The sequence below is a fragment of the Apodemus sylvaticus genome, chromosome 9 (genome assembly GCF_947179515.1).
Source record: "Apodemus sylvaticus chromosome 9, mApoSyl1.1, whole genome shotgun sequence".
NCBI lineage: Eukaryota > Metazoa > Chordata > Mammalia > Rodentia > Muridae > Apodemus > Apodemus sylvaticus.
Window position 1 is genome coordinate 83,815,586 of NC_067480.1, and position 27,961 is coordinate 83,843,546.

General features: G+C 45.8%; 2 protein-coding genes across 5 annotated transcripts in view; one reads left to right on the top strand and one right to left on the bottom strand.

The window, feature by feature from the left end:
- Positions 1-2,079: 2,079 nt before the first annotated feature.
- On the top strand, positions 2,080-16,591 carry Tdrd6 (tudor domain containing 6). 4 transcript variants are annotated; one of them, XM_052193519.1, is made up of 7 exons: positions 2,080-3,679; positions 3,787-3,789; positions 4,262-8,149; positions 10,234-10,358; positions 11,988-12,077; positions 15,176-15,239; positions 16,515-16,591. In XM_052193519.1, exons 1-7 carry the CDS (start codon positions 2,080-2,082, stop codon positions 16,589-16,591), a joined length of 5,847 nt encoding a protein of 1,948 aa, XP_052049479.1. The 4 variants fall into 4 exon arrangements, with proteins under 4 accessions (XP_052049479.1, XP_052049476.1, XP_052049477.1 ...); XM_052193516.1 differs by having other exon boundaries at positions 2,080-8,149; positions 10,231-10,358; XM_052193517.1 differs by having other exon boundaries at positions 2,080-8,149.
- Positions 16,592-19,798: 3,207 nt separating this feature from the next.
- Positions 19,799-27,961, bottom strand: part of Pla2g7 (phospholipase A2 group VII) — a 44,634-nt gene continuing 36,471 nt past the window's right edge. Inside the window, exons 10-12 of the mRNA XM_052192541.1 lie at positions 27,536-27,706; positions 21,799-21,947; positions 19,799-20,311 (exon numbers count right to left, since the gene is read on the bottom strand). Of these exons, the coding sequence (XP_052048501.1) occupies positions 20,193-20,311; positions 21,799-21,947; positions 27,536-27,706 (439 nt within the window). The 3' untranslated portion in view covers positions 19,799-20,192. The remainder of the gene's footprint in view (positions 20,312-21,798; positions 21,948-27,535; positions 27,707-27,961) is intronic.

The window sequence follows — 27,961 nt, forward strand, 5'->3', positions numbered from 1 at the left end:
TTTGAAGTTGATCTAACTCTATTCTAGGAACCCAAGGTCTTAGCTAACTTTATTTTAGCTTCTGTCAAACTGCTTGCTTGCAAGAAGTCACTCTCCATTCCTTAAAGTGAGATGCCAGAATTTCTGCCTTCCAAAAACCTTATACTATAGGCACTCCATGCTACACTTATGTCTGGAATACCTGAGCGGCATCCCAACTAGCTGGAATAAGGACTTTGCATTGGCCAGAAACTGTGTCTGAGTGGTCATTTCTAGTGAGTTCCCGGTGCCATTAGCACTGTGTAAAAGGCAGTCACCAAGAAGAGACATTCTTGCTAAATACTTAAAATACATTTTCTACTCATATGTATGAGTGTTTTTCCTGCACCTGTGTCTGTGATCAGTGTGCTTGCCAAATGCCTTCAGAAGCCAGAAGGTGGCGCCAGAGTCCGTGGAGCTGGATTTACAGATAATTGTAAGCAACCATGTGGGTACTGAGGACTGAGCAGAGGTCCTCTAATCCAACTTTTGAGATCCAAGATTGTGAGTGTGTGTCTGTGTGTTCATGGAGTTCAAAAGAGGGCATAGGATCATCTAGAGCTGGCGTTATCTGCAGTTGTGAGTTACCCATGGTGATAGAATTGGAAACTCTATCCTCTACAAGGGCAATAGATCCTCTTAACCTCTGAGTCATCTCCCCAGCCCCTTGCTAAGTATTTTAATCCAATGTTTGCTTTCCTTCCATAATGAAAAAAATGAAAAAAAATAGGAAATGGAAATGAACTTTTCAAGGATAAGCTCATCATGGAGAAGTGAAAGTTTTGGGAAATCAAATGTGTTCATTCAGTAGCTACTGTGCATTTCATTTCCTCCACCCCATGTGGGCTAGTGGGAAATCAGGTAATAAGTTGCAACACAATGTGGGAAAAAAAAACATGCAGGGAGATTTACAGTCGTGTGTAGCTTCTAATCTGGAACACAAATGCAATTTAGTCAGGCCAGGGGCACAATTAAGCAATGCACAACAAATCTAATGCAACTGTCTATTAGGCACACCTCAAATTATATCATCGTTTTTCATACCATTTCTACCTCCTTGGCAGAACTTTCTAGGCTTTCTTTGGTAAGTTAGGAGAAGAGATGTGATATAACAGATGCCCAAGAGTTTGCAGAAATAACTCAGTCCTCTTGGCTTGGGGACTGGGGGGGGTGGGGGTGGTATGTGTGCTGCGGGGCAAATCTACTTATGTGCTCACTTTGAATTCATAATCTTCAAAGTTTGGCGCCCTAGCTTGTTGTAGCTAGGCAACAAGGGAAGGAGGGAAGAAAATCACACCAGACAAAGTGCTGAGAAGAAACCATGGACCTCAGACTTTATATTAAGCGCCTAAAGGACTCTGTCATTCAGACACGAAGTAGGGTCATAGATTACAGAGGCTCTGGCAACCTGCTCCAGGTCTCCAATGCACCAAGTGGGGGGAAAATCATCCGGGACCCGCAAGGCGCAAGCGCACTGCTGGGCCTGATCTAGGCTTTGCCTAGAGCCATGAAAGTTCCAGCCTCAACGTCCAGGAAGGCACCGTTGGCGCCTGCACTTTTTTCCCTTCCCAGTTTCTCTTCGCGAACTCCAATGGCTGGTATCGTGCTTGGCGCTCAGTGCTCCATCCACTGCGAGAAAATTGAAACGGAGGGGGTGTCCAGATCCTGTGCTCCTGCGGGATCTCTATCCATCACTGACACCGAGCTCCCCGTAGTCAAAAGCATCCTGGGAAGAAGCAGTACACATTTTAGCTGTGTCTACCCCCACAGGCTTGCTGGCAGTCCCCAGGTGTCCCCTGTGCTAGGAAGCCACCCCTCTGGTCATCTTGAGATCCCCCGCGCCGGGAAAGCAGGCAGCCACGCGCTACCCGAGCCTGCGAGGCACCGTGGGCGGTTGGCCAGCCGCCGGCTGCTACCAGTCGCGAGTCCCCGAGGCCCTGCGCCGGGCGCCTGGCCGAAGGGTCGCCTCTCCGGGCGTCCTTCCCCTTGCCTCAGTGCCCCGGACCTGGCTCGGTGGGACCGTCTCCGGACGCTCGGAGCAGCTCTCGGCCGGCCGCAGCCATGAGTTCGACTCCGGGGCTGCCCACTCCGGGGGCCTCGCTGGCCCTGCGGGTGTCCTTCGTGGACGTGCATCCCGAGGTGATCCCGGTGCAGCTATGGGGACTGGTGGGTCAGCGGCGGGAGGAGTATGTGCGGCTCAGCCGGGAAATCCAGGAGGCGGCAGCCACGCGCGGTCCCTGGGCGCTGGGTGGGGCGTCGGCATCGCCGGGGGAGCTGTGCCTGGTGCAGGTGGGGCTCATGTGGCACCGCTGCCGCGTGGTCAGCCGCCAGGCGCAAGACAGCCGCGTCTTCCTGCTGGATGAGGGCCGCACCATCACAGCGGGCGCGGGCTCTTTGGCACCAGGGCGCAGCGAGTTCTTCCACTTGCCCTCCGAGGTGCTGGGCTGTGTGCTCGCCGGCCTGGTGCCCGCGGGCGGCGGCGGCACCGGCGGTGGGGAACCTCAGCACTGGTCCTCCAGCGCCGTGGACTTCCTTAGCAACCTGCAGGGTAAGGAGGTGCACGGACGGGTCCTGGATGTGCTGCTCCTCCATCGCCTGGTGCTGCTTGAAGTGCCCGTTGTGTCTCAGCAGATGGAGGAGCTGGGTCTGGCCAGGCAGGTGCCCGACAGCCTCTTCTGTTCGCTGCTCAAACGCTACCTGAGTGCGGCCGGGCTGGGTAGCTCCGGAGCCCCAGTTCTCCCGCGAGCCGCGCCCAAACAAGAGCATCCTGGCTTGGATTACTTTTATCCCCAACTGCAGCTGGGAGTGACAGAGCCGGTGGTGGTAACCCAAGTATGCCATCCCCACCGAATTCACTGCCAACTTCGGAGCCTCTCGCAGGAGATCCACCGGCTTTCTGAGAGCATGGCCCAGGTATACCGGGCGCCTATGGGGACAGAGGATGAGGACTCTGGCAGTGCCACCTGGGAGGAGAGGGAGGAGAGCCCTGACAAACCGGGCTCTCCATGTGCTTCCTGTGGCTTGGACGGACAGTGGTACCGGGCTCTCCTGCTTGAGACCTTCAGGCCCCAGCGCTGTGCCCAGGTGCTTCACGTCGACTACGGAAGGAAAGAACTAGTCAGCTGCAGTAGCCTTCGCTATTTGCTGCCGGAGTATTTTCGAATGCCCGTGGTGACCTACCCATGTGCGTTGTATGGACTCTGGGACTGCGGGAGAGGTTGGTCCCGGTCACAAGTAGGTGATCTGAAAGCTCTGATCCTGGGCCAGGCGGTGAATGCGAAGATTGAATTTTACTGTTCCTTTGAGCATATGTATTATGTCACCCTGTACGGGGAAGATGGAATTAACCTCAACAGTGCGTTCGGAGTACAATCCTGTTGCCTGGCTGACCGGTTTCTTCAGAGCCAGGGGATAGAGGAGGAAGAAGATGAGGATGAGGACGAGGTGGAGGCTGCATTTCAGTCTCAGTCCCCCGCTGAGGAAATGGAGGAGGAAGTTTCCCTCCCATCCTTGAGATCCATCCGGTTGAAGATGAATACCTTCTATGACGCCCAGGTGGAGTTCGTGAAGAGCCCTTCGGAGTTCTGGATTCGCCTCAGAAAGCACAAGAACACCTTCAGCAAGCTGACGAAGAGAATGTGCAGTTTCTATTCTTCTGCCAGTAAGCTGGATGGGGTTATTTTGAAACCGGAACCGGACGACCTTTGCTGTGTAAAATGGAAAGAAAACGGCTATTACCGGGCCACGGTCACCCGATTAGACAGCAAGAGTGTGGATGTGTTCCTTGTGGACCGGGGCAACTCTGAGAACGTGGACTGGTGTGACGTGAGGATGCTGCTGCCGCAGTTCAGGCGGCTGCCCATCTTGGCTCTGAAGTGCACCCTGGCTGACATCTGGCCTCTGGGGAAAACTTGGAGCCAGGAAGCCATTTCCTTTTTTAAAAAGACGGTACTCCACAAAGAGTTGGTGGTCCACGTTCTTGATAAGCAGGATCGCCAATATGTCATAGAGATCCTGGATGAATCCAGAACAGGAGAGGAAAACATCAGTAAGGTCATCGCTCAAGCTGGCTATGCCAAGTTCCAGGAATTTGAAACCAAAGAAAACATCAGACTCAGTGCCCACTCCCCAGGCCATGTTTCCGGTCATTTTATTATGGAGCCTAGCAAAATACCTTCTGCCAAGAAGATCGAAGGAGACCAGAAAGCCAAGAAGGACAATAAAACCCTCTCTGTTTCGGAAGCTTTGGCCGATACAGTAAGCCTTTCCAACATTTCCCCTGGACAGACTGCACAGGACAGAGAGAAGGTAGCATCTGACCAGTCTCTCCTCATGCTAAATCTCTTGAAAACGAAACCAGACTGCTGTGGTAAAGGGGAATTGGAGGTGGGCAGCACCGTTGAAGTCAAGGTGTCTCACATCGAAAACCCTGGCTCCTTCTGGTGCCAGCTGATGAGGAACGCACAAGGCTTCCGAACCCTGATGTGTGACATTGAGGACTATTGCAAGAGCGAGCCATCTCCCTACGAGGGGGACACGCGTGCTTGTCTGGCGAAGCGAACAGCAAACGGGAGATGGTCCAGAGCTCTGATTAGCGGAGCGCAGTCCTTAGAGCATGTCAGGGTGGTGTTCGTGGATTACGGAGACAAGGACGTGGTATCTACGAAGGACATACTCTCTGTCAGTGACGTGTTCTTCAAGGTTAGAGCTCAGGCTTTCCGGTGCAGTCTTTATAATTTAATTCAACCGACTGGTGAAAATCCCTTTGTCTGGGATGAAAAGGCGGTACAGGCCTTTAGTGGGTTCATCGATAACGCTCGGCAGAACAACTTAGAGTTAAAATGTACAATCTTTGCTTTGGCATCAAGGCAGGAGGAAGAGTGGTTCAATGTCGTGGACTTGCTAACGCCCTTCCAGAGTGCCTGCCATTTTTTGGTAGAAAAGAGACTTGCTAGGCCTGTAAAACTTCAGAAGCCCTTGGAGCCTTCTGTTCAGCTACATTCTTACTACTATTCCACCCATGACCTAAAAATCGGAAGCGAAGAATTGGTGTACATAACGCACGCTGATGACCCCTGGGCCTTTTATTGCCAACTCGCGAGAAACACAAACATTTTAGAACAATTATCATACAACATCATGCAGCTAAGTAAAGCCTTATTGAATTTAAAAGCATCCTCCTTGGTCCCTGGAACCTTGTGCCTTGCCAAATATACTGACGGAAACTGGTATAGAGGAATAATAATAGAAAAAGAACCGAGTAAGGTCTTTTTTGTTGATTTTGGGAACACGTACGTCGCAAGCGATCATCTGCTCCCCATCCCCCGAGATGCCTATGATGTTTTGCTATTACCCATGCAAGCCGTGAAATGCTCATTATCCGACATCCCCCATCACATCCCGGAAGAAGTCACGGCGTGGTTTCAGGAGACGGTTTTAGATAAGTCACTGAAGGCTTTAGTGGTAGCCAAAGACCCAGATGGCAGGCTGATTATAGAGCTGTATGATGAGGGTGTTCAGATCAATGCCAGCATTAACGAGAAGCTCGGGCTCCTTGGTTACAAAAACAGAACAAGAAAGAAAGAGAAAGAGAGTGAAATAATACTCCACGAGACCGAAGCTCCTGAAGAGAAAAGGGAGAGCATGAAGCTATCACCCACTGACTATTCGGGGAAATCTGGAGAGAGCAAAGCACACGGTGTAGAGTTCCTGGGTGAATCCTGCAAACCCAAGATCAGCCCAGCATGTAAGGAGCTCAAATATTTACAAGGCTCAGCAAAGGCCAATCTAGTCACACCGTATCAGGACTCGATGGGAAACAAAAATGATGGAGGGTTTCCATTAGCAAGGGAGAAGAAAGAAGACCTGTTTGCCAGCTCACCCACGAGTGCCACCAAACTAGACGTTTTTCCTGAGAGAAGAATGGGAGAAACCAGCTGCAGAGACCTGCCTCCCAAGTTTTGTGAATTCCCACAAAAAACAATCGCACCTGGCTTTAAGACCTCTGTGTATGTTTCGCATATCAACGACCTTTCGGATTTTTACATCCAGCTGATAGAAGATGAAGCCGAGATCAATCACCTTTCAGAGAGACTGAATGACGTCAGAACACGGCCCCAGTACCACACGGGTCCACCATGGCAGAGCGGAGACGTGATCTGCGCCGTTTTCCCGGAGGATAACTTATGGTACCGAGCAGTTGTCATGGAACAGCAAGCCAACGACCTTCTCTCTGTACAGTTTATCGATTACGGCAACATGTCTGTGGTTCACACTAACAGAACCGGTCGACTTAGTCCCATGGGCGCGGCGTTACCTGCACTGTGCCTCCATTGCTCCCTAAGGGGACTTCCGGTACCTGACCTCGTAAGCTGTAAGGAAATGGTGAGCTACTTTTCCCAGAGGACGGACGAGGCTCAGATAAGATGTGAATTTGTTAAATTCCAAGGCATCTGGGAAGTGATTCTCGCAGACGAACATGGGATCATCGCTGAAGATATGATTAGCAGGCTTTCGTTCAATGACAAGTCTCAAGGGGGGCTTACCACCCAAGCCATGAAAGGGGACTGTTTGAAGATGGCTAACAAACCCAACGTTGACACTTCGGTGTTTCTTAACTGGTATAACCCTAAGGTAAAACTGATAAAAGCCTACGCCACCGTGATAGATGGGCCCGAGTACTTTTGGTGTCAGTTTGCCGATTCCGAGAAGTTGCAGTACCTAGAAATGGAGGTCCAGAGTGCTGCCAAGCAGCTCGCAGACAGGAAAAGCTGCACCCAGTGTCCGCAAATTGGAGACCCGTGCATCGCGAGGTACAGAGAAGACGGGCATTACTATAGAGCCCTCATCACTAATATCTCTGACGATCACCTTGCATCTGTCAGGCTTGTGGACTTTGGGAACATGGAAGACTGTGTGGACACCAAAGCACTTTGGAGCATCCCTCCTGAGCTCCTGCTGGTCCCCATGCAAGCGTTTCCATGCTGTCTTTCTGGATTCGCAGTCTCTGGCGGTATGTGCCCTCAAGAGGGAAATGATTATTTTTATGATATAGTCACAGAGGACGTGTTGGAAATAACAATCTTGGAGATTAAAAGAGATGTGTGCGACATTCCCTTAGCCATCGTGGAGCTGTGGAGCAAAGGCGAGAACATTAATGAGAAGATGAAGAAGTATGCTAAAATGGGCGTGCCCAAGAGTGACCTGTACTCTGAGAAGCTTGGCTCAGACAGAAAGGGGAGCCTTACTGGTTCTGACCTTGGCCTCAAGAAGCCAAGTCATAAAATAGCACAAGATAAGATGTTCTATGTGGAATCCCGGTCCAATGAGCTCTCAGAGAGACTTGAAAAGAATTTAACCATTGAAACCAGGCCATGTAAATTCTATGAACGCAGCCCCCGTCACATGTTCAATGCTTTCGAGAACTCATGCAAAGGGAAGATGGGTTCCGAGAGGCTAGAAGGCAGCATGGATTATCACTTCGTGGACAGAGCCAAGTTTGACGATAACTACCTCCTTACTGGATTTAACCCAATATTGGCTCATGCTAGTGAGCCGAAGGAGTTACTGGAACTAAATTCACTAGAGGTACCACTCTCCCCCGACGACGATGAGGACGAATGCAAAGAATTCTTAGACCTGGAATCCATTGAGCTACAGCACTCCCCTGTCGGGGAGGAAGAGAAAGAGGAGCTAGGCCTGGGGTCTCCAATGGCACCACTGTCCCCAGGTTGTCAGGCAGGAGCCACACTGGCGCCATTCATGATGCAGCCCCCCCTGGACTGTGAGGCCGAGAAGCAGCTGGAACTGGAGCTCCCCACCCCCCAGCTGTCTCTGGATGACAGTATCAGCCCTTTATCCGCAACTGTCGGTCAGAGCATCCAGGAAGCCAGGTGTGCCGAGGATGAGAGGAAGTCCAGCTGCACGGGCTCTTCTGAAGACGACCACAGCACGTCTCCACCCCCCCACCACCACGGCAAGGGCGGCGATTCCCCGGCACACGACGAGACGAACCTGTCTGAAGACGAGTTCCCACAATTTGAAAACAGAGACAGCACTGCCTTACTGGCACCCCTGTTCTCTGAAGAAGAAGTCGTCAGAGAAGGAAGAAAGTGCGGGGGCGTCGTGCCAGGTGTGTTGATTTCTTTCACCATTTAGTCGTTCAGTGGTTCTTGTTTTCCTGAAAGGGGGAAAAGCTGTTGCCGAGTTACTTACTTTTTCTTTTTAAGGAAAAATTAAACACAAAGAAGTTAGCTCAGATTTGAATTTTGTGAGGGGCGTTTGATTTTTGCCTGTTTTGGTATGAGAAGGAAAGCCTCTGTCTCTACAGCAGACTTTCCTTAAATCTGAGCCTCCTTCTGGCTCAGCCTCATCAGTGGGGTAGAGAGAGATTGGCTCATCGGTTAATAAATAGCACAAGCTGCTCTTGCAGAAGACCCATGGATTCCCAACAGCCACACCAAGCATCTCACAACCACCGGTAACTCCAGGTCAGGAGATCCAGCGCCCTCTTCTGGCCTCTGTGGGCACCCACACCTGTGCACACCTGCACACACAGATACAGATAGAAATGAACACGAACCTTTTGCCCGCTGCATTTCATATAGATGACTAACATCTGAAATATGCAGAGATCTTTAAAAATTAGCCATAAAAAAAAGTACCCACAAAGTTTTCTAATCAACAACCTGGCCAATTAACTGAATAGATAATTTCCAAAGGGAGACATACAGAATTTTTAACACACATAACATCTGGGGCCTGGCAAGATGGCTCAGCGGTTAAGAGGACTGACTGCTCTTCCAAAGGTCCTGAGTTCAAATCCCAGCAACCACATGGTGGCTCACAACCATCTGTAATGAGATCTGAGGCAATCTTCTGGTGTGTCTGAAGACAGTTACAGTGTACTTATTTATAATAATAAATAAACTTTTTAAAAAAAACCAAACACAGGTAACATCCTTGGCCATCAGGGAAATACAAATGGAAAGGGCTTTAGTTCCTCATCCCAGTAAGATGGCTGCCTTCAAAGAAAACAAATGGAAACAAGAAAGCAAGCGTTGGCTAGCCTGACATGGCATGATGACTATGGGAAGTGGTATGGGGGTTTCTCAAAAAGTTAAAGATAGACCAAATAGACCTGTTCTAAGATATAACCATCCCTGATTATATACCCCAGGGGAGCTCCTAAGTCCCCCTACACAGATTTGTCGTCTTAGATAGAGTGCCATGATAAAACACTGGGACCAAAAGCAACCCCGGGAGGAAAGTATTATTTTGTTTTATAGCTTGCAGTCCGTCATCCAGGGCCATCTTCCAGGGCCAGTCACGGCAGGCAGGAGCTGATACAGAGCCTACGGAGGAGTGCGGCCTACTGGGCCAGCTCCCCAGGCTCACCCAGGCTGTTTTCTCACAGAACCTGGTCGCAGCAGCTCAGGGGTGGCCTCATACGCAGTGGGCTGGGCTCCCTCCCACAGCATCAGTCAAGAAAACGCGAGGCAGGCTTGCCCACGTGCACATCTTATCTTTTCCCACCTGACAGTCCTCCTTTCCAGATTACTCTAGCATGTGTCAAGTAGACATAAAACTAGGCAGCACACTTGCGTATCCATGCTTATTGCTGAATTATTCACAAACATCTATGAACGAATCAACCTAGATGCCCGCCAGATGCACCAACCACAGAAATGTGGCAAGTATGCTCGGTGGAATTGTATTTAATCACAAAGGAAAATGGAAAATCTCAGGAAACCTGACGGAACTGGATGACATTATGTTGTTCTGAATATCCCAGACTCAGAAAGAAAAATACCTTGCACCTTCTAACTCACACACATACCCAATACATCAGTTTTCACCTGTGTAGGGATGGTAAGGTATGGACGATGAAACCAGAACATACTCACTGATAGTGACAGTACACGCTTTTAGTGGTAATTTTTCAATGTTAGAGGTCAAATTTGATGGTGGTTTTTAGTTTTGTTATTTTGGGGAAGTACTGGGATTATATAAAGTTGGGGCATACAGATTTGTGTGTATGTAAATGTAAAATATATTTTATATGTAATAAAATTAAGGGAATAGTTAGAAAACATACTAGCATCTGTTTAAACAAGCAGAGTGAATAAACTCTGACTAGGAAAGTGCTCGTTTTCTGTGTCTCACGCTAAGGTGCCAGGCTGTGCACATTGAGTCTCCCTGTGTTCAATTCAGCAGTTGAGCTACAGAACACCTACACCCTGAAAGGCTTCTCTGTTGGATCGAAATGCGTCGTGTGGTCGAGCCTAAGAAACACATGGTCCAAGTGTGAGATTCTGGAGCTAGCAGAAGAAGGAACAAGGGTAAGGGGAAAGTGAAGGCCTGCATTCCAAACTGGACTTGCTTATAAGAGTGTCACGACCGTCTCCAGACTGTCAGAGATTCCACGTGGCTGTTGATTTATCTCTGCTCATCTCTCCTGGCACCTTGAGGAAGTTTGTGAGACTCAAACCTACCACACTTTTTAATGTGAACACTGGTGGGGACTCACAGTTTATCGTGGTATTATTTTCTTTTGTATTCTGGAATCTGGAAAACCAGATACACTAGCTTTTTTTTTGCCTGTTTATTAAGTTCTATATTCTTGGACCTTGGCCTAATTTACCAATTCTGAATTTCTTGAGGGGGATTCAAGACTATACATTATTACATCATTCATACTAGACAGCCTGGGTTGGAGAGATGGTTCAGTAGCTAAGAGCACCTAAGCTCTTGTAGAGGGACCCATTTTGGTTCCCAGCACTCCTATCAGGTAGCTCACAGCCACCTCTAACTCCAACTGCAATGCAGCAGGCAGCATTTTAAACTCAGTTCTACAAACATGCTGAGTATATATGCTAAGGGATCAGAAATGATTAACATTCCATAGGCCCTGCATGCTATGGACAGCAGGCACGCACATAATAAGTGAGCAAGTCTTAAGATGGGAGAGCTACTGTGTAGAATGTAAGTTAATGTAACTGGCATTCATATGCAGGCAACATTCAACTGAACGTCTTCACTCTCCAGCCTTACGCGTCATTTCTTAATATTTTGTACTATATTTTAGACATCAAACTACTTAAGTTTGCATATGTCTATGTTCATGTATATGATGTATATGCTTTTGCTTTGGTGTATGTAATAATGCAGTCATATTTCACCCATGTTCCATGCCATCTACCACAGGGTTTTTGTTTAGCTGTTGTTTTTTTGAGACAGGGTTTTTCTGTGTAGCACCGGCTGGCTTTGAACTTGGGAATCTGTCCCCCTCTCCCTCCCAGTGCTGGGATTAAAGGCATGCCCTGGCTTACCACATAATCAATTCCAAATTATTGTTAGTGATTTCCTTTCACCATTTCTTCTTCTGAGAAACATTGCCTAATATTACTGTGTAGATTTTCCCTATAGCTACAAGCTCTCCCCCCAAGAAAGAGCTGTATACCTGTAACCTCTGAGTGCTTGAAGATTGAAGTAGGCCTTTCAGGGAAGCAGTACACACACTATGCTCTACACTGTATTGTAGGCATTTTTCCCGTTACATCTGGTATTTTAATCATTTCTGATCCCTTAGCATATATACTTCGCATGTTTGTAGTACTGAGTTTAAAATACAGGGTAAAATTTAATATGACCTTTACTTTTCTTTTGAGATGATGTCCCATGTAGTTCAGGCTGGCCCCAAAACTCTATATTTAACCCAGAGTTTCCTAGAACATTCGAGTCTCCTGGTTCTACCTCCCATGTGCTGGGATGACCGGTGTGCATCACCACACTTGAGTGTTGAGCCTCGGGCTGTGCATGTTACACAAACACTCCACCAGCTGAGGCAGGTGCATCCCGAGCCTCTGATGCAATCGTTTTACCGTGTTATGGTCACCCAATGTTTGTAAATCTTGCCCGGTTTTGTTTATGTTTTTTGTTTTGACCAGGTGTTCTCTTTTCTCTTGTAGGTTCTGAACCTTTCAAATGGTGTGGAGGAGACAGTAAGCCCTGAGAATGTCTGGAATGGTATTCCCAAGGTAGATAAGAGGCCCTCTGAGGTACGCCTGAGTAATCATTGCGTAATGAAAGCGCTGCTCTTTGTTTTCCAAGACATCTGGACAGGCACTTTCCAAAGCACTTGTCTTGGGAAGAACGCACAGGGAAAAGCACCGGTATCAACAGAGTTGACTACATCAGTGACAAACTTAATCCCAGTGTTTCTGGGATTGGAGGCCAAGTTTCACTTGGGCAAACTAGTCATTCATGATTTATTCCCTGATTTCTTTTTTCACTTTGAGGTTAAAGAATGAAAAAAATAGGTTTGGTATTTATGACTCATATGCTGTATATATAGTTTTTTGAGACAAAAAAAATCCAAAAAATAGGATGAAATTTAAAACGAAGTTGCTGAAAATAGTTCAGAACTTAAGATAACTTGCTGGTCTTGGCATCAGATAGGAGCTGAGTTCCCTGGACCCACTTTATCTTGTAAAGGCTTGCAACTCCCACTCCTGAGGTTCTAATGCCCTTTTTGGCATACACACACACACACACACACACACACATGCATATATATATATATATATGTATATAGTATGCATGTGTGTTTTATTTTAAAATGTAAAAGTAACCACCATTTACAGTCAACCTTGCAAAGACAAGCTGGTTGATAGTTGTGTTGACTTTCCCACTTCTTACTATCTAGACTATATTTACTTCTCTCACACCTTGTCACCCAGATGCTGCTGTAGCACATGCTTTACAGTCTGTGGAGGACTGTAATGGTGGACAGCTTCCACAGCCTCCAGGATGTGCCCCTAGATACTGATGTTTGTTGTGTTTGCATGACTGAGTCTGAACTTCTTGCTTCCAACAGATCCAATGCCTGGTCATCACTGTTTGCCTCTGTTGATAGTCTTTTCCCTGGAGAGATGGTCCAGGTTTCCCTCCTTCCTAATAAGCTGAATCACTGTGGATTATTATGTCCTGAACATTCTGAATCATGTACGACCCAGGTCCTGTAAACATCCTCTGGAGAAGGCTGTAGTTTTCATGTTAGTAAATGACTGACAAAGGTTCCTGTTGTAAACACCATCCACCTATGGCTTCTGGTTCCCGAGTCAGTTCAGTCTTCAAAGCTGTTGTCTTGTTGCTCAGGTCTGCTCAGCACTTCAGCTGCTCAGGGGTTGATCTGGAACTCGCCGTGGTAGTCAGGTCTGAGAGACTGACTGCTGGGCTGCTGCTGCCAGGCACGAGGGCTGTTCTGAGACGGAGCGTCACTTGGCTCATGCTTAGTGTTAGCATGCTAGCATCCAAACGGTGCTTCCTCACCCCCAAGAGTTCTTCTAAGCCGTGTCCAGTTTGGGTGTGGAGGGCATGCATGCGTTTGTACACGGACGTAGAAGACAGAGTTCAAGAGCCACCCACCATGGTGACTTTTGTTTTGTTGGGCTTATTTGTTTTGAGACAAGGATCTCTTGCTAACTGGGAACTGGAGCTCTTCTGTTTGGCTATGCTGACTTGACTTGATGCCTAGCTTGAGGTTGCTGCCTACCTCTACCCCTGCCTACAGAGCATGCTCCGGCACACCCAGTGGTTTTTTTTTGTTTTGTTTTGTTTTTGTTTTGTTTTTTTTAATATGGCTGTCGTTGATTGGATTCAGGTCGATGTGCTTGTGTACCAAGCCCTTTACCCATGCTACCTCGGTCCCCACAAGCTTCATTTTCTGACCTCCTTTGGTAGAGTTGTTAATGCATCTTTCTTCGGCTTTCTCTTTTCAATCCTTCAGTTCTCTGGGATGGAGTTGCTGTTGGAGTGAAGTGGGTGGGGGAAGGGCATACCTTCAGCCTTCTTCAGCTAACTGAAGGGCTGCGACAGGCTCCTCCCACAGTCTAGGTGCCTACACACCCGCATTACATAGTGCAAGACCAGAAGAAAATAGCACAGTGGAATTTCCTGTCTTCCACTATTTCAATCTCTTTCAAGAGACAGAGCCTTTTTCTGATATTGCTGTCTATCCCCATGAACAGTTTCTCAGTGCAAAAGCATACAGGCATGTGTGCACGCGTACATACACGTGCATGCACGCGTGCCTGTGTGTGTGATTAGTGTCTAGGTGTCTGATTTTCAAACTTTATTGTCTGAATGATTTAACTTTGCCACAAGAAAGTCTCACTAATAAGTTCCACTTGCGCATAATAGTGTGAGTTATTATGGAGACAGTAATCATTAATCACTTATCAGAGTCTTACCATAGAATGGTAGGTTTAAAGACCCGCCTTTTAAAGAGCCATGGCCCATTTTCTTCTTCTTCTTGTCCCCCAAAACCTGGCTTGGTTTTGTTGTTTGTTTGTTTTGATTTATTGAGGGTTTCATGCTGTGTGTTGTGGTCCTAACCTCTCCCTCTCTCCAGCTCCTCCCAGATCCACTCCTCCTTTACCCACCCAGCTTCATATCCTTTGTGTTTTACAAACTTCAAGACCAATTTGTGCTGTCCAGGTATTCTTGGATGTGTAGTTTTTGCCACTGGGACATAACTGACCTTGTAACAGCTAGAATCCAGAGAAAACTGTCTCTTCTCCCAGTCATCAACGTCTCCATGGCTACGGGCGGGGTTTTGGCACCAACGCCCATCCCCACGCTGGACTTAGGTCTGACTTGGGTTTGCACAAGTTATCCACTGCCTTTGGCTCTTTACGCTCCTTCTTCCCCCTCTTCTGCACTGATCCCCAAGCTTTGGGAGGAGGGGTACAGTCTATATGTCCCTCTAGGGCCAACTATCTATATAGTAGATAATGATCCTGAACTTCTCCTCTGTCTCCTCCCAAGCGCTGGGATTACAGGTACATACTGGCACACCCATTTGTACATCTGCCCTTCCCTTCCTTCACCAAGCAAGGCTGCTGGGGCTGGGAGAGCACACACGGGAGCACGGCCCTTCCCTGCCTGCGTGGAATGCTCCAGCAGAGACGCAGCAAGCAGAGAGAACTCGGTAAACCCAAGGCATGCTTCTGCTTCTGCTCGCTGGCTCTGAAAGCAAACCATGATAATTCACAGGAATCCACTTTACCATGTGTCCCCATCTGTGGTGAGGTTCTGATTTCTGTGCTTACAACTCTAACGATGATGATAATAACTCTAAGGTTCCATTCATTAGGCTGTATTCCAAACAGTGGGAAAGGACCTTCCCTTCGTGTCCCCAGATGACACCGCCATCAAAGGTAACTGTGCGCTGAAAACTACAATGTCCTTGTCACCTGGAATTTCCAAGTCTTAAGGATGGCCATTTCCTTAATTAACCTCTCAAATGGAATGGGTTGGCAGCTTCTGTGGATAATGGCAGAACTAGGGGTGTGAGGATGGGAGTAACACGCTTAAATGTGCTCTACTGGGATGAGTAAGAGACCTGCTGAAAGGTCAGAGGCAACCTGTTGGTGAACTGAGCAAATCTTAGGAGTCGACATCTGAACTTGACAGATTACTATTTTAGAGGGCATGAAGTGACTTTCTTGGGGCAAGCAAGCTGGCATCAGTGAGTGAGTTAAGGTACCTACTGCCATGCCTATCAAACCTAGGGACCCACGTGGTGGAAGGGGAGAAGGTGACGTCTGCCAATTGTCCTCTTTCCTCCACATACATGTGCACACACCCTCCCTCATTCTACAAAATAACAAAAGTTAGGTCCATTCTCGGAACTAATTTGCTAACACATTCAATGCATCTGTCTGTCAGTCTTCTGGGATTTCCTTCTGGGCGTTTAGTTCACCTCTTTGACAAGTCTCCGTTTGTTTGTGGGGCACTCCCAGAGCTTCGAGTGGCTTTTTCAATAAACAGTACGTTGGGGGGGGGGGGGTGGCCATGTTGCACAGTGGGTAGAGACCTGCCGCCACGCCTCGCTGACCTGCGTTCCATCCCTGGATACCACATGACATGTTCCGAATTGTTTTCAATTGCCTGTGATAAATGCAACAACTAAAAGCAACTCAAGAGGAGAGTTTCTTTAGGACAGTCCAGTCAAGGAGGAAATCCAGGGCAAGAACTCAGTCAGAAGCAGGATCCACAGAGGAATGGTGCTTACTGCCTCCCTCTATGGTCATATCCAGCTACCTTTTTCATACCTGCCAGGACCACCTACCCAGGGTGGGCACCACCCACGGTAGGCTAGGTTCTCCCTGCATGCATTATTGATAAAGAAAATTGCATACAGACTTGCCCAAAGAAAAGTCTGAGGCATTTTCTCAATTGAATTGTTTCTCCATGGATGACTCTAATTTGTGCCATGTTGAACACAAACACCTAACAGCACATGGTGTAAGGAGGAACTGGCTCTTACTAGTTGTCTCTGCTTCTACACATCCCTATATATGTGTATATTCACCGATTTATGCACATGCACGCGTGTGCACACACATACACACACAGGAATGGTTCTGGGTACTTCATGGGGGCATCCATCGTATCCCCACCCTGTTGTTACTCTGCTTTCTCTCCCTCAGGTTTGTCTTCTGTTCCAGAGGAGGAGTGTGGAGGTGACACAGATTCAGCTCTGAACACGGCCAAGCTGAGCGTCTAGACGCAGCCCACCAGAAGCTGTCTTTAACAAGCCACGTGCTACCCGGACCCAACGTGCTGGCGAAAGTGTAAAGCATATGACCCCTGGCAGTTGTCTTTTGGGGGACAAATTGGTGTGTGGTGGAAGAGATAGATCTCAGGTGGACGAAACAACCTGTTTATTGCTATTTAGAGGCATCTGGCCTTGTTCCTCAGTCTATAGCCTTCTCGTGTTTCTTCTCAGCCAGGATAATTTATTTTGCTAAACAATGTGCTACCATATTGCTATATTCCTAAAAAGCGCTACCTTTTCAAAAGATGGTTTATATTAAAATTGAGACTTCTAGGTTCCCGGTGAGCACGATGGGATGCTGTCAAGCGTCATGGCCCTGTTAGCAAGATTGTCAGAAGCCTTGTTTGTCTTTTGAAGCTTTGCCTTGTGTGTCTACTGAAATAGGTGGCTACTGCTCTGTTTGAACCTGGTGCGCAACAAATGCAACCCAAGATTTGAATAAAGTTTATCCTTAAAGCTGTGGTGGCCTCATCTGTTCTGTAGCTGGGAAGTGGGGATCCTTGGTGCTAGGACAGCTTGACTCTGAGCCTGCATGGTGGTCCACACCTTCAATACCAGCGCTCAGGAGACAGAAGCAGGAGGATCTCTTGAGTTTGAGGGCAGCCTGACCTATATAGTAAGTCCCAGGACAGCCAGAGCTACATAATGGGACCCCATCAAAATAAAATGAAATTAAAATAGATTTTACCTGTGAGTCACTCAGCGGGTACTTTTCAACATATTTCATTTGGTGTGTGTGTGTGCGTGTGTGTGCGTGTGTGTGTGTGTGTGTGTGTGTGTGTGTGCATGCTTGCCAAAACACACATGAAGACCAATGAACAACTTTACAAGAGCTGACTTTCCATACACTACCTGGGTCTGGGGGATGGGACTCAGGTCATCAAGTTACAACGTGAAAAGCTCTGGAAACATCCCGAGTGCTTTTCTCATTTCCTGTGAGAAATGTCCAGTGTGCTAGTTTATTTGATAAACTGTAGCTCACTGGATGTTTTTCATCCTTTTTATCCTTTGAGAATCTGCATAAACCACACTATAAAAAAGTATTCTTAAATAAAACATCATTTTAGTAATAACACTTAACCATTTCTTTTTTTTTTTTAATAAAAAGATATGCCCAGTGTGAATAGGGTGAACGTATGTGGATTAAAAAAAAAATCAGCCCCTTTAGTCATGGGAACAGTGAGAATTAGGCATGAAAATAGGGTGTTGCTGGGCAAGGGAAAGATCTTTACACCCAGCACTCATTAGGCAGAGGCTGGTAGATCTCAGAGTTCAAAGCCAGCATGGTCTACAAGGTGAGTTCCGGGCTAACCAGGTTACACAATGAAACCTGTCTTAAAAGCATAATAAAATGTGGGTACCATTTCAGCACATGGAAATGAAGAAGCTGCACTACAAAACAGGGATGATGCTGGAGAGATCTCTCAGCAGTCAAGAGTGCCTGCCGCTCTTGAAATGGACCAGAGTTGAGTTCCCAGCACCCATACAGGACAGCTCATAACCATCTGTAACTCTGGTTCCAGGAACCACAACGTCCTCTTCTGGCCTCCACCTGGACATGCACAGGAAGTGGCAGGCACACTCACCAGTATTCCTGTGCATGCGTGCACGAATGCACACACACAACAGCACATACATACACTCTGACATGCACAGACATACAAGCACACCCAAACACACACACACACTCACAGAGACACATGCACAGACACATAGATACACACATTCACAGACACAGAGACACATGCACAGACACACAGATACACACACACACACACATTCAGAAACACAGAGACAGAGAATGCTTACCAAGTAATTGAAAAACCTTGGTTGTCTTTGGAATAAATGCAATAGATAGTTTGGCTGGTGTAGCAAAGTGTCATAAATAACCAGGAGGAAAAGATGTTGCATTATGGCCAGAAAAGAAAAGCCTTCAGTTTTGTGTGAAGGAATTTTACCCACTTAAAGAATGTAACTGGCAACTGGGGAAGAGATGTCCCGTTTGTAGGTCTGGGTGACTGAACACTAAGTGGCGGCAAGTCAGAACACGTTACCTACTAAACGAGCAAGAGAAGGGTCAACCCTCCAAGCTGACAACCCTTGTTCACAATGGCCAAGCCCAGCCACACTCTGTTGACTCTGGAGACTTAACCAGTGGACAGCCTACATTCTTGTAGCCCTCAGCAAACAAACTCCTTTTCTATCCAGTTCTCAGATGTACACATGCGTATGTGCCGTTGAAGGGTTGGGGAGATGAATCCGTAGGAGCAGCATTGCTGAGCAAGGGTACGGTGTGAATTTGAATCTCTACTTCCCAGGGAAAGTCGGGGGCAGAGGGACTTGTCTATAATACCGGTGCTCCTCAATGGGACAGTGGGCAGAAACTAGAGAATCCTTGGTAGTTTGAGGGCCAGTTAACCTGGTATATGCAGCGAAGAAAAATAAAGACAACTTGACTCAGGGCAGAAGGTGCACCTGCATGCACATGCACACATGACTACATACAAGTATTTCCATGTGTGCACACATAGTACACACAAAATGTTATAAGACATTAAACCTCCACTTAGCTGCTAATCTTACAATGTCATCTCATATAGTCTCTTTTTTCCCAAGACAGGGTTGCTCTGTATATCCCTGGTTGTCTTGGAATTCACGCTGTAGACCAAGCTGGCTTCAGTTTCAGAGATCAGCCTGTCTTCAAGTGCTGGGATAAAGCACTTGACCACTAGACACGCCTACATCATATAAATAAAACATCCAAAGTTGGCTGAGAATTTTGAACATTTCCTTTGTGTCCCTCAAAGTCTTTGGGTAAATACTTAATGTGTCTGAATGGGGGGTCCCTGGCCTGCCCACTCATGTCATCTCCATTCAGTAAACAGACCAGAGATTAAAAACCTAAAGTGCCAACATTGACTTGATTGCCCTTGTACCAGATATTCTAAAATCACTCGCCCACATCCCCTTTCTTCATCAATTGAAACAGGACCGCATCACCAATCCTGCATTAGGATGATGGCTTCATGATCAGATCAATGGACGCTTCTACCCTCAGCCAAAGGTCATAAAGAAACACCACCAGACTCCACAGAAGCTCTCTTGCTGCTCAGACTTACCTCTGCAGCTCAGTACAGACAGCCAAAGACGGGGTAATCTGTTTCATTGTTTAGTTTGGGGATCTTATGTCATTTACAACGTGTTTTCTCTGACATAGTTCCCGGCAAGAGACTTTAATGTAAATATAAATGTAGCTTTTCATTTGACACTTAAAGGACCAGCTATGTAAAATTATTATTTAGGCAATAATTCTTGTATTCTCTATTTTATGTTTGTTACATTTACAGGGGGAAAAATCTTAGGACAGGCATTCATCACTATAATACAGAGTACATTTAAAAATGCTTATTGGGTAAATACATTTCTCTCTCTCTCTTTCTCTCTCTCTCTCTCTCTCTCTCTCTCTCTCTCTCTCTCTCTCTCTCTCTCAGCATCACTCTAATTTTAAAAGGCAACTGTGTAGCAAGCTCTTCTAATTCTGGGTGTGTGATCATGGAGAGAGCTGCAGATCTGGAAACTGGGTGACTGGGTCAAAGGGTGACCCAGGGATCAGGTTCTCATTATCTCCTTCCACCAGAGAGTCCCACTGATCAAAGTCTTTGTGAAGTCCTATTAAAAAACAATAAACAAAACCTGTCAAGAATATTAAACACGAATTCATTATTTCTAATGGCTGAATAGTACTCCATTGTGTAAATATACCACATTTTTTGTATCCATTCCTCCGTTGAGGGACACCTGGGTTGTTTCCAGCTTCTGGCTACTACAAATAGGACTGCTATGAACATAGTGGAGCATGCGTCCTTATTGAATGCCGGGGAATCCTCTGGGTATATGCCCAGGAGAGGTATTGCAGGATCCTCCGGAAGTGTCATGCCCAGTTTTCTGAGGAACCACCAGACTGATTTCCAAAGTGGTTGCACCATCTTACAATCCCACCAGCAGTGGAGGAGTGTTCCTCTTTCTCCACATCCTCGCCAGCACCTGCTGTCTCCTGACTTTTTGACCTTAGCCATTCTGACTGGTGTGAGGTGAAATATCAGGGTTGTTTTGATTTGCATTTCCCTAATGAGATTAATGATGTTGAACATTTCTTAAGGTGTTTCTCAGCTCTCCGAAGTTCTTCATGTGAAAAATCTTTGTTTAGTTCTGTACTCCACTTTTTAATAGGGTTATTTGGTTCTCTAGGTTCTACCTTCTTGAGTTCTTTGTATATATTAGATGTTAGCCCTCTGTCAGATTTAGGGTTGGTGAAGATCCTTTCCCAATGTGTTGGTTGATGTTTTGTCCTTTTGACAGTGTCCTTTGCCTTACAGAAACTTTGTGGTTTTATGAGGTCCCATTTGTCAATTCTTGATCTTAGAGCCATTAGAAACAATGAATTCATGAAATTCGTAGACAAATGGATGGAGCTGGAGAGCATCATACTAAGTGAGGTAACCCAGTCTCAAAAGATCAGTCATGGTATGCACTCACTGATAAGTGGATAATAACCTAGAAACTTGAAATACCCAAGAAATAATCCACATATTAAATGATGTCCAAAAAGAACAGAGGAGTGGCCCCTGGTTCTGGAAAGACTCAATGCAACAGTATAGGGCAATACCAGAAATGGGAAGTGGGAAGGGGTAGATGGAGTAACAGGAGGAGGGAAGAGGGCTTATGGGACTTGCGGGGAGTGGGGATACAGAAAGTGGGAAATCATTTGAAATGTAAATAAAGAATACATTGAATTAAAAAAAAAGAATATTAAACAGTTGAGCGCCACTGGGTGGCAGCAGAGAGCCACAAACCACAGAATCATTACAGTGATAATGGAATTCCTAGGAGCCAGCTTGCATTAGAAAATACAAGTCAGTACCTCCGACATGTAAGTTCACTCTAAGATCCATAGAAGGACTGTTAGCTTCAATGAGTGCATATATATGAATGCAAGGCAACATAATTCGCTTTTTGAAATGTTTCTTTTCAAATTAATTCACTGCTTTATCTACCAAAAGCTAAGTGGAAACAGCTATAATAAGACTATGCATAGAAAATGGTTCTGTCCTGAGGACCAAGCAACTGGAGTCACAGAGGAATGTGCCGTTTCTTACCTAGATGCTTTTGTAAGAAAGCCAATGAAGCTTTGTTGGTGAGGTCAATGGCTACTCTGGAGTCTATTTCTCCTTTCAGTGTCAGCTTGGTTCCAATGATTTTGCCAGTTACAAAGGTAAAGTCAGCAAAATTCTGGTGCACTGATCCCCTAAGAGAGAAAGATATTTATAAATCATGTTGTGTGACTACACACACACACACACACACACACACACACACACACACAAGTACTATCTAATGTCTAGCCCCATTAGACAATTCTCTGCAAAATATGGAAACAAAATGTGCAATCTGATCATTTTATTGTATCTGAGGGTCAAAAGTCATTCATTTAAGGATCCAAAAATATTTCTGCCCTGCTTCATGTTCCCTGTTATGATAAGCACCACAACCAAAAGCAACCTGGGGAGGAAAGGATCTCAGTTCCAGATCGCACACAGACCTTCACTGAGGAAAAGCAGGCCGAGATCAAGACAGGAGCTATGAGGCAAGAATGGAAGCAGGGACCAATTGTGAAGAAGTGCAGCTTACTGGCTGAGTCACCGTGGCTTGCTAACCTGTGATCTTAACCACTGAGCACAGAATTATTTTAACCAATTTTCACTGAAACAAGAAAAGTAACCAAAACTATATGTGAAAGAAAAAAGGAGAAAAGTGTGAGAGCAATTTTCTTTCTCTTCCCCACTAGTTTGCTGAACTGCATTTAATCTTGAATATTGTTATATGACAGTTGTTGTGATGACTGTCATGACATTGGGTGACTATCAGGAGGTCTGCACAAAATCTGCATGACTGGATGAAGGAATAGTCCCCAGCAAAGCAGGATGGTGCAAGGTTTTGTTATTTTGTAGAGAATGGCTCACACTTAACAAAATGAATTGTTTAGTTCTAGATTTTTTTTTCCAGTAGATGCCTCCTGATCATAGCTAGCCATAAATAACTAAAACTATGAAAATAGAAGTTAGAGACCTAACCTATAGACAAAGGGGAACTGCTCTAAGTGCGTCCTTTTTGCCCTTTCACCCCTCCTGAATTAACCAGATTTTAAAGAGTAGAAAGATGAGTTCTAGTTTTGCTTGAGAGTCTTTTAAATATCTCTTCTCGTTTGTGTGTGCATGAGTGAGTATGCATCTGCTGGTGGAGACCAGAAAAGTTCATTGGATCCCCTGGAGCTGGAGATGCAGCCTGTGTAAGCAGCCTGACATGGGAGATGGGGTCCAAAATCCAGTCCTCTGCAAGAGCAGCGGCTGCTCTCTGAATAGTGTTGTGAGTTTAAAGCTACGAAAGGATACAGGCGCGTGGCTGTTATTCAGGGCATCCGTTCACAGCGTTGTGGGATCTATAAGCTCATGCACTGTTGTAACAAGTGAGCATGTGAGTGCTCTCACCTTTTCTTTAAAGACTTTACGTGGCCTAGGGCTGAACTGCTGCCCCTCAGTTCTGTACGTATTGACGTTCAGATCAAAGTAGTCAATACCTAGCTATAAATTAAACTTCCAATAGAAGTACTGTGTAACGAACAGCACTAAAAGTGTTTTCACTTAAGTCTGGGGCTGGAGAGATGGCTCTGTGTTTAAGAGCACTTGCTGTTCTTGCAGAGGACCTGGATTTAATTCTCAGCTCACAACCATCTGTAACTCCATTTCCATGGGGATCTGACACCCTCTTCTGCTGCCTGTAGACACTGCATACTCTTGGTGCACAGAGAGACAAGCAGGCAAAACACACATGTGTATCACATAAAAAAAAGAAAGAAGGAAAGAAAGAAAGAAAGAAAGAAAGAAAGAAAGAAAGAAAGAAAGAAAGAAAGAAAGAAAGAAAGAAAGAAAGAAAGCAAGCAAGCATGGGTGGGTGGGACAGAATGTATCCCAGAGGTCTCTGGGGCGGCACCGCTATGATGTGGTAGAGATATGGGAGAAAGATGGAATGATTTGTGCACTATGAAGGTGGCGGAATGAGGCACTTAAAGGTGGTGAGAAACAGCCTGGTGTGAGTGACCTACACTGCCACTACCCAGCCCTACTGTCACTAGGACCAGGTCTGGTACCGTGGCCCTGCAACAGCAGGGTCTATGCTGATGTCTGCAGCCCACGTTGACACCAAAGATAATGTAACCATTCCGGTCCACGCTGCTGCCTGGGGGCTATGTTAATGTCTTGAGGACTGTGCAAAGCTGCCCCTCACCAGCTTTGGTGCGCAGGAAAGCTGTTCTTGCCCCTTACCTGGGCAATGTGGTAGACATCTGGTCTTGGTAGCGAGGTGACAAAGGACAGTTGGAGGGCTGACTAAGTCAGCTACCACCCAGGACCAGATTCAGGGCTTTGAGTTGGCTCACCCCAAAATCTAGCCCATCTGTGAACTGCTTGAGTGCATGAAGGGCCGGTCCTGCAGAACCAAAGCTGCAGGATCTCCATCACACAGGGCACCAATGGGATATCCGGGAGACATCCTGGTGAGGATCCAGTATTAATAGTGTAGCAGGGGCCGGAGGCCTTGAACCAGACCAGTGACTCACAGGTAAACATTCACAAGTAAAGCTGTTTGGATAGAAGGGTATACCGTGTGACATACCACGACACACCGCAGCTTCCACAGTGAGACTGTTTTCTTAATTTTGGGGAGCGGGGAAGTAGGGGAGGTTGCAAGAGCAGAGGCAGATATGGAGGGTCAGGGAGATGAGTGCGATTGGGGTACATGATGTGAAACTCACAAAATCAATAAAAGTTGAAAAGTTAAGACTATCAATCATGTTTTGGTAAGCTTCTCTTGACCAGCATGGTTTTTGCACAGTACCAAGAAATCAATAGCCAATGTTTGTAACATCAGTAATTTACTTACTAAAACAAGGAGCTTACTTACAAAAACCTGAAAGTTTTTGCAAACAATTTTTAATTTTTAATTCTGAGACTAATCAAAACTTCTTATTGAAAGTAGGGTAGGTACTATTTAAAAGTCCAAGCTTTTCCATTACATCCAGGGATCTACACACCTCTTTACTTCAGAGAAGACATGACACAGGAATCAGACATGCAAAGTTAAAAATGTATGTAGGGGGGGTGGGTCTAGTACTGCTGTGCAGTCCAATGCTAAATACTGGTCCCCAAGATCTGGTTGCCCCTGATGAGATCCTCATGAACAACAAATGATGCTGTGTAAACCGGGCCTCCCAAGTTATCCCTGGTTGGTTAATAAAGATGCCTACAGCCTGGGTTGGGCAGAAGAGAGGGGCAGAGCAAAGGTTCCCTGGGCCTGGGGTCTCAGGCAGGAATCACAAGGGAGAAAGAGAGGAGGAGGAAGAAGTCACTATGGGGAAGGTGGATCTTGAATGCATGACCATGAGAGCTGCCCTGAAGGAGCAGGAGCAGCATAGATGGGGCACGTGGCAAAGAGTATCTTGGAAACTTTTTTTAACAGGAAGTATATAAAATAGCACAGAAGGTTGCTTTCTCCCCAGCTCTAGAGCTTTAAGGCATATTAGAAACCTAAAAGGTCTCTACATCTTTTATTTGGGAACTAAATGGTCTGAAATGGGGTAGAACCCTCTATTAGATAGTTAAAGGCAACAAGGGAGTGTAGCATACCCCCAGAATAACAATTGCCAATGCAAATGTATTTCATTGTACTGTTGAGGTTATTTTTTTTATTGTAACATTGTATTTCAGCCTAAAATATTTACTTGTAACTTTGTTTTAAATAAAGTTTCTCAGCGGAAGGAGAGAAGGAGAGAAGCCCCACGGCCATATTCGCTGCCTGCCTGGACAGAAAAGGGTCACTAGGTACAGTATCACCCTGAGCTTTAGATCTCTGGTGGTGCAAACCACCAGGGGTCTGCCTGCACCAAGAAACTGAGCACATAGGTGGTTCATCTGCAAGCCAGTCCATCACGGGACCTGTGTCCTATGTGAGAATCAACAGAGAGAGTGACTCCCACCACACCATCTTTGCTCCATAATAGAGCAGACAGAGAACACTTGATTGACCTTGACAACCTAAGTATAACATTGCTTGAGGCAAGACTGAGAAGGGCTCCAAAGGCACAAAAGAGGAAGGCAGCATATCAGTAATCTGTGCCAGAGGAAACCCAGTCATCCAGTGTTGCAGAGATAACCTTAAAGATCCACAGTAGGTTGAAGCACCAGCCAGTGACAATAAGACCATCTAACACCTGGGAGAACTAGATGGCTAAAGGCAAACGTAGGAATGTTACTAACAGAAACCAAGGCATTATGGCAGCATCTGAACCCAATTCTCTAACAATAGCAAGTCCTGGATACACCAACACACCAGAAAAACAAGATTTGGATTTAAAATCACTGGTCATGATGCTGGTACAGGAACACATGAAGGACATACTTAAAGAAATTCAGGAGAAAATGGATCAAAAATTAGAAGCCCTTACAAGGGAAACACAAAAATCATTGAAAGAAATTCAGGAGAATACAAAAGCCAATAAGGAGGAAACGCAAAAATCACTTAAAGAAATACGAGAACTTTGATCAACAGAAGTCATGAAAGAGGAAACACAAAAATCTCTTAAAGAATTAGAGGAAAACACAAACAAGCAAATGACGGAACTGAGCAAAAACTTCCAGGATCTAAAAACGGAAGTAGAAACAACTAAGAAAGCACAAAGGGAGACAACTTTGGAGATAGAAAACCTTGGGAAGAAATCAGGGACCATAGACGCAAATATCAACAACAGAATACAAGAGATAGAGGAAAGAATCTCAGATGCCAAAGATACCATAGAAACCATGGACTCAACAGTGAAAGAAAATGCAAAATGCAAAAAGCTTGTAACCCAAAACATCCAGGAAATCCAGGACACAATGAGAAAGCCAAATCTAAGGATTATAGGCATTGATGAGAGTGAAGATTTACAACTTAAAGGGCCAGCAAATATCTTCAACAAAATTATGGAAGAAAACTTCCCTAACCTAACGAGAGAGATGCCCATGAATATACAAGAAGCCTACAGAACCCAAACAGACTGGACCAGAACAGAAATACCTCCCGTCACATAATAATCAAAACCCCAAATGTACTAAACAAGGAAAGAATACTTCAGGCAGTAAGAGAAATAGGGCAAGTAACTTATAAAGGAAGACCTATCAGAATTACACCAGATTTCTCACCAGAGACCATGAAAGCTAGAAGATCCTGGGCAGAGCTCATGCAGACTCTAAGAGAACACAAATGCCAGCCAAGACTACTATACCCAGCAAAACTCTCAATTACTATAGATGGAGAAACCAAGATATTCCATGACAAAACCAAATTTACACAATATCTTTCCACAAACCCTGTCCTACAAAGGATAATAGGGGGAAAACACCATTACAACGAGGGAAACTATACCCTGGAGAGAGCAGGATATTAAGCTTCTTTCATCAAACCCAAAGAAGATAACCACACACGTATAAAATTAAAATCAAAAATGATAGGAAGCAATAACCACTACTCCTTAATATCTCTTAACATCAATGGACTCAATTCCCCAATAAAAAGACATAGACTAACAGACCGGTTACGTAAACAGGACCCTACATTTTGCTGCATAAATAAAGTTTCTCATTTTACAAGAAAAAAAAAAGAAAACCTAAGAGTATTGAAGACAGATTACATTCTATGTGTTAAAAAACAAAAAAAAAAAATCTAAGAACCAGCACAGCCATTCTGCATTGGCTCCCAGCTGTTACAGATGTTCAGATCACCCTCCAGGCCATGAGCACTTACTTGATCGTAATCATGTTCCTTTCCTTGCCAGGCTGGTAAAAGTTTTTCATTTTGGTGATGTCCTTTGGAGTCTGGAATTGGGCAGAGTTGATAAAGAAGAGAGGTTGGGAGACTCTGGAGTACAGGTCATTACTCACCGGGTACATCCATGGATCAAGGGCAACTCCACATCTGCCACATCATTGACAAAGACAGAGAATGACGGGTTACAAGCTAGCCAGCAGAGGCCTTCCCATCACACCACCTTAATATAAGGATGCCCGGAGAGCTACAATCAACTTTGTAACACAGCTGAACTGGAATCGCATGATTACGTTCCTAAGGAATCATAACATAAAGAAAGCTACATCCTTAAAAGTTTTTTCATGTTCATTTTGTCACATGGTTTTCAAAATACATTTAAATAAGTTGTGATTTCCTCAAAAC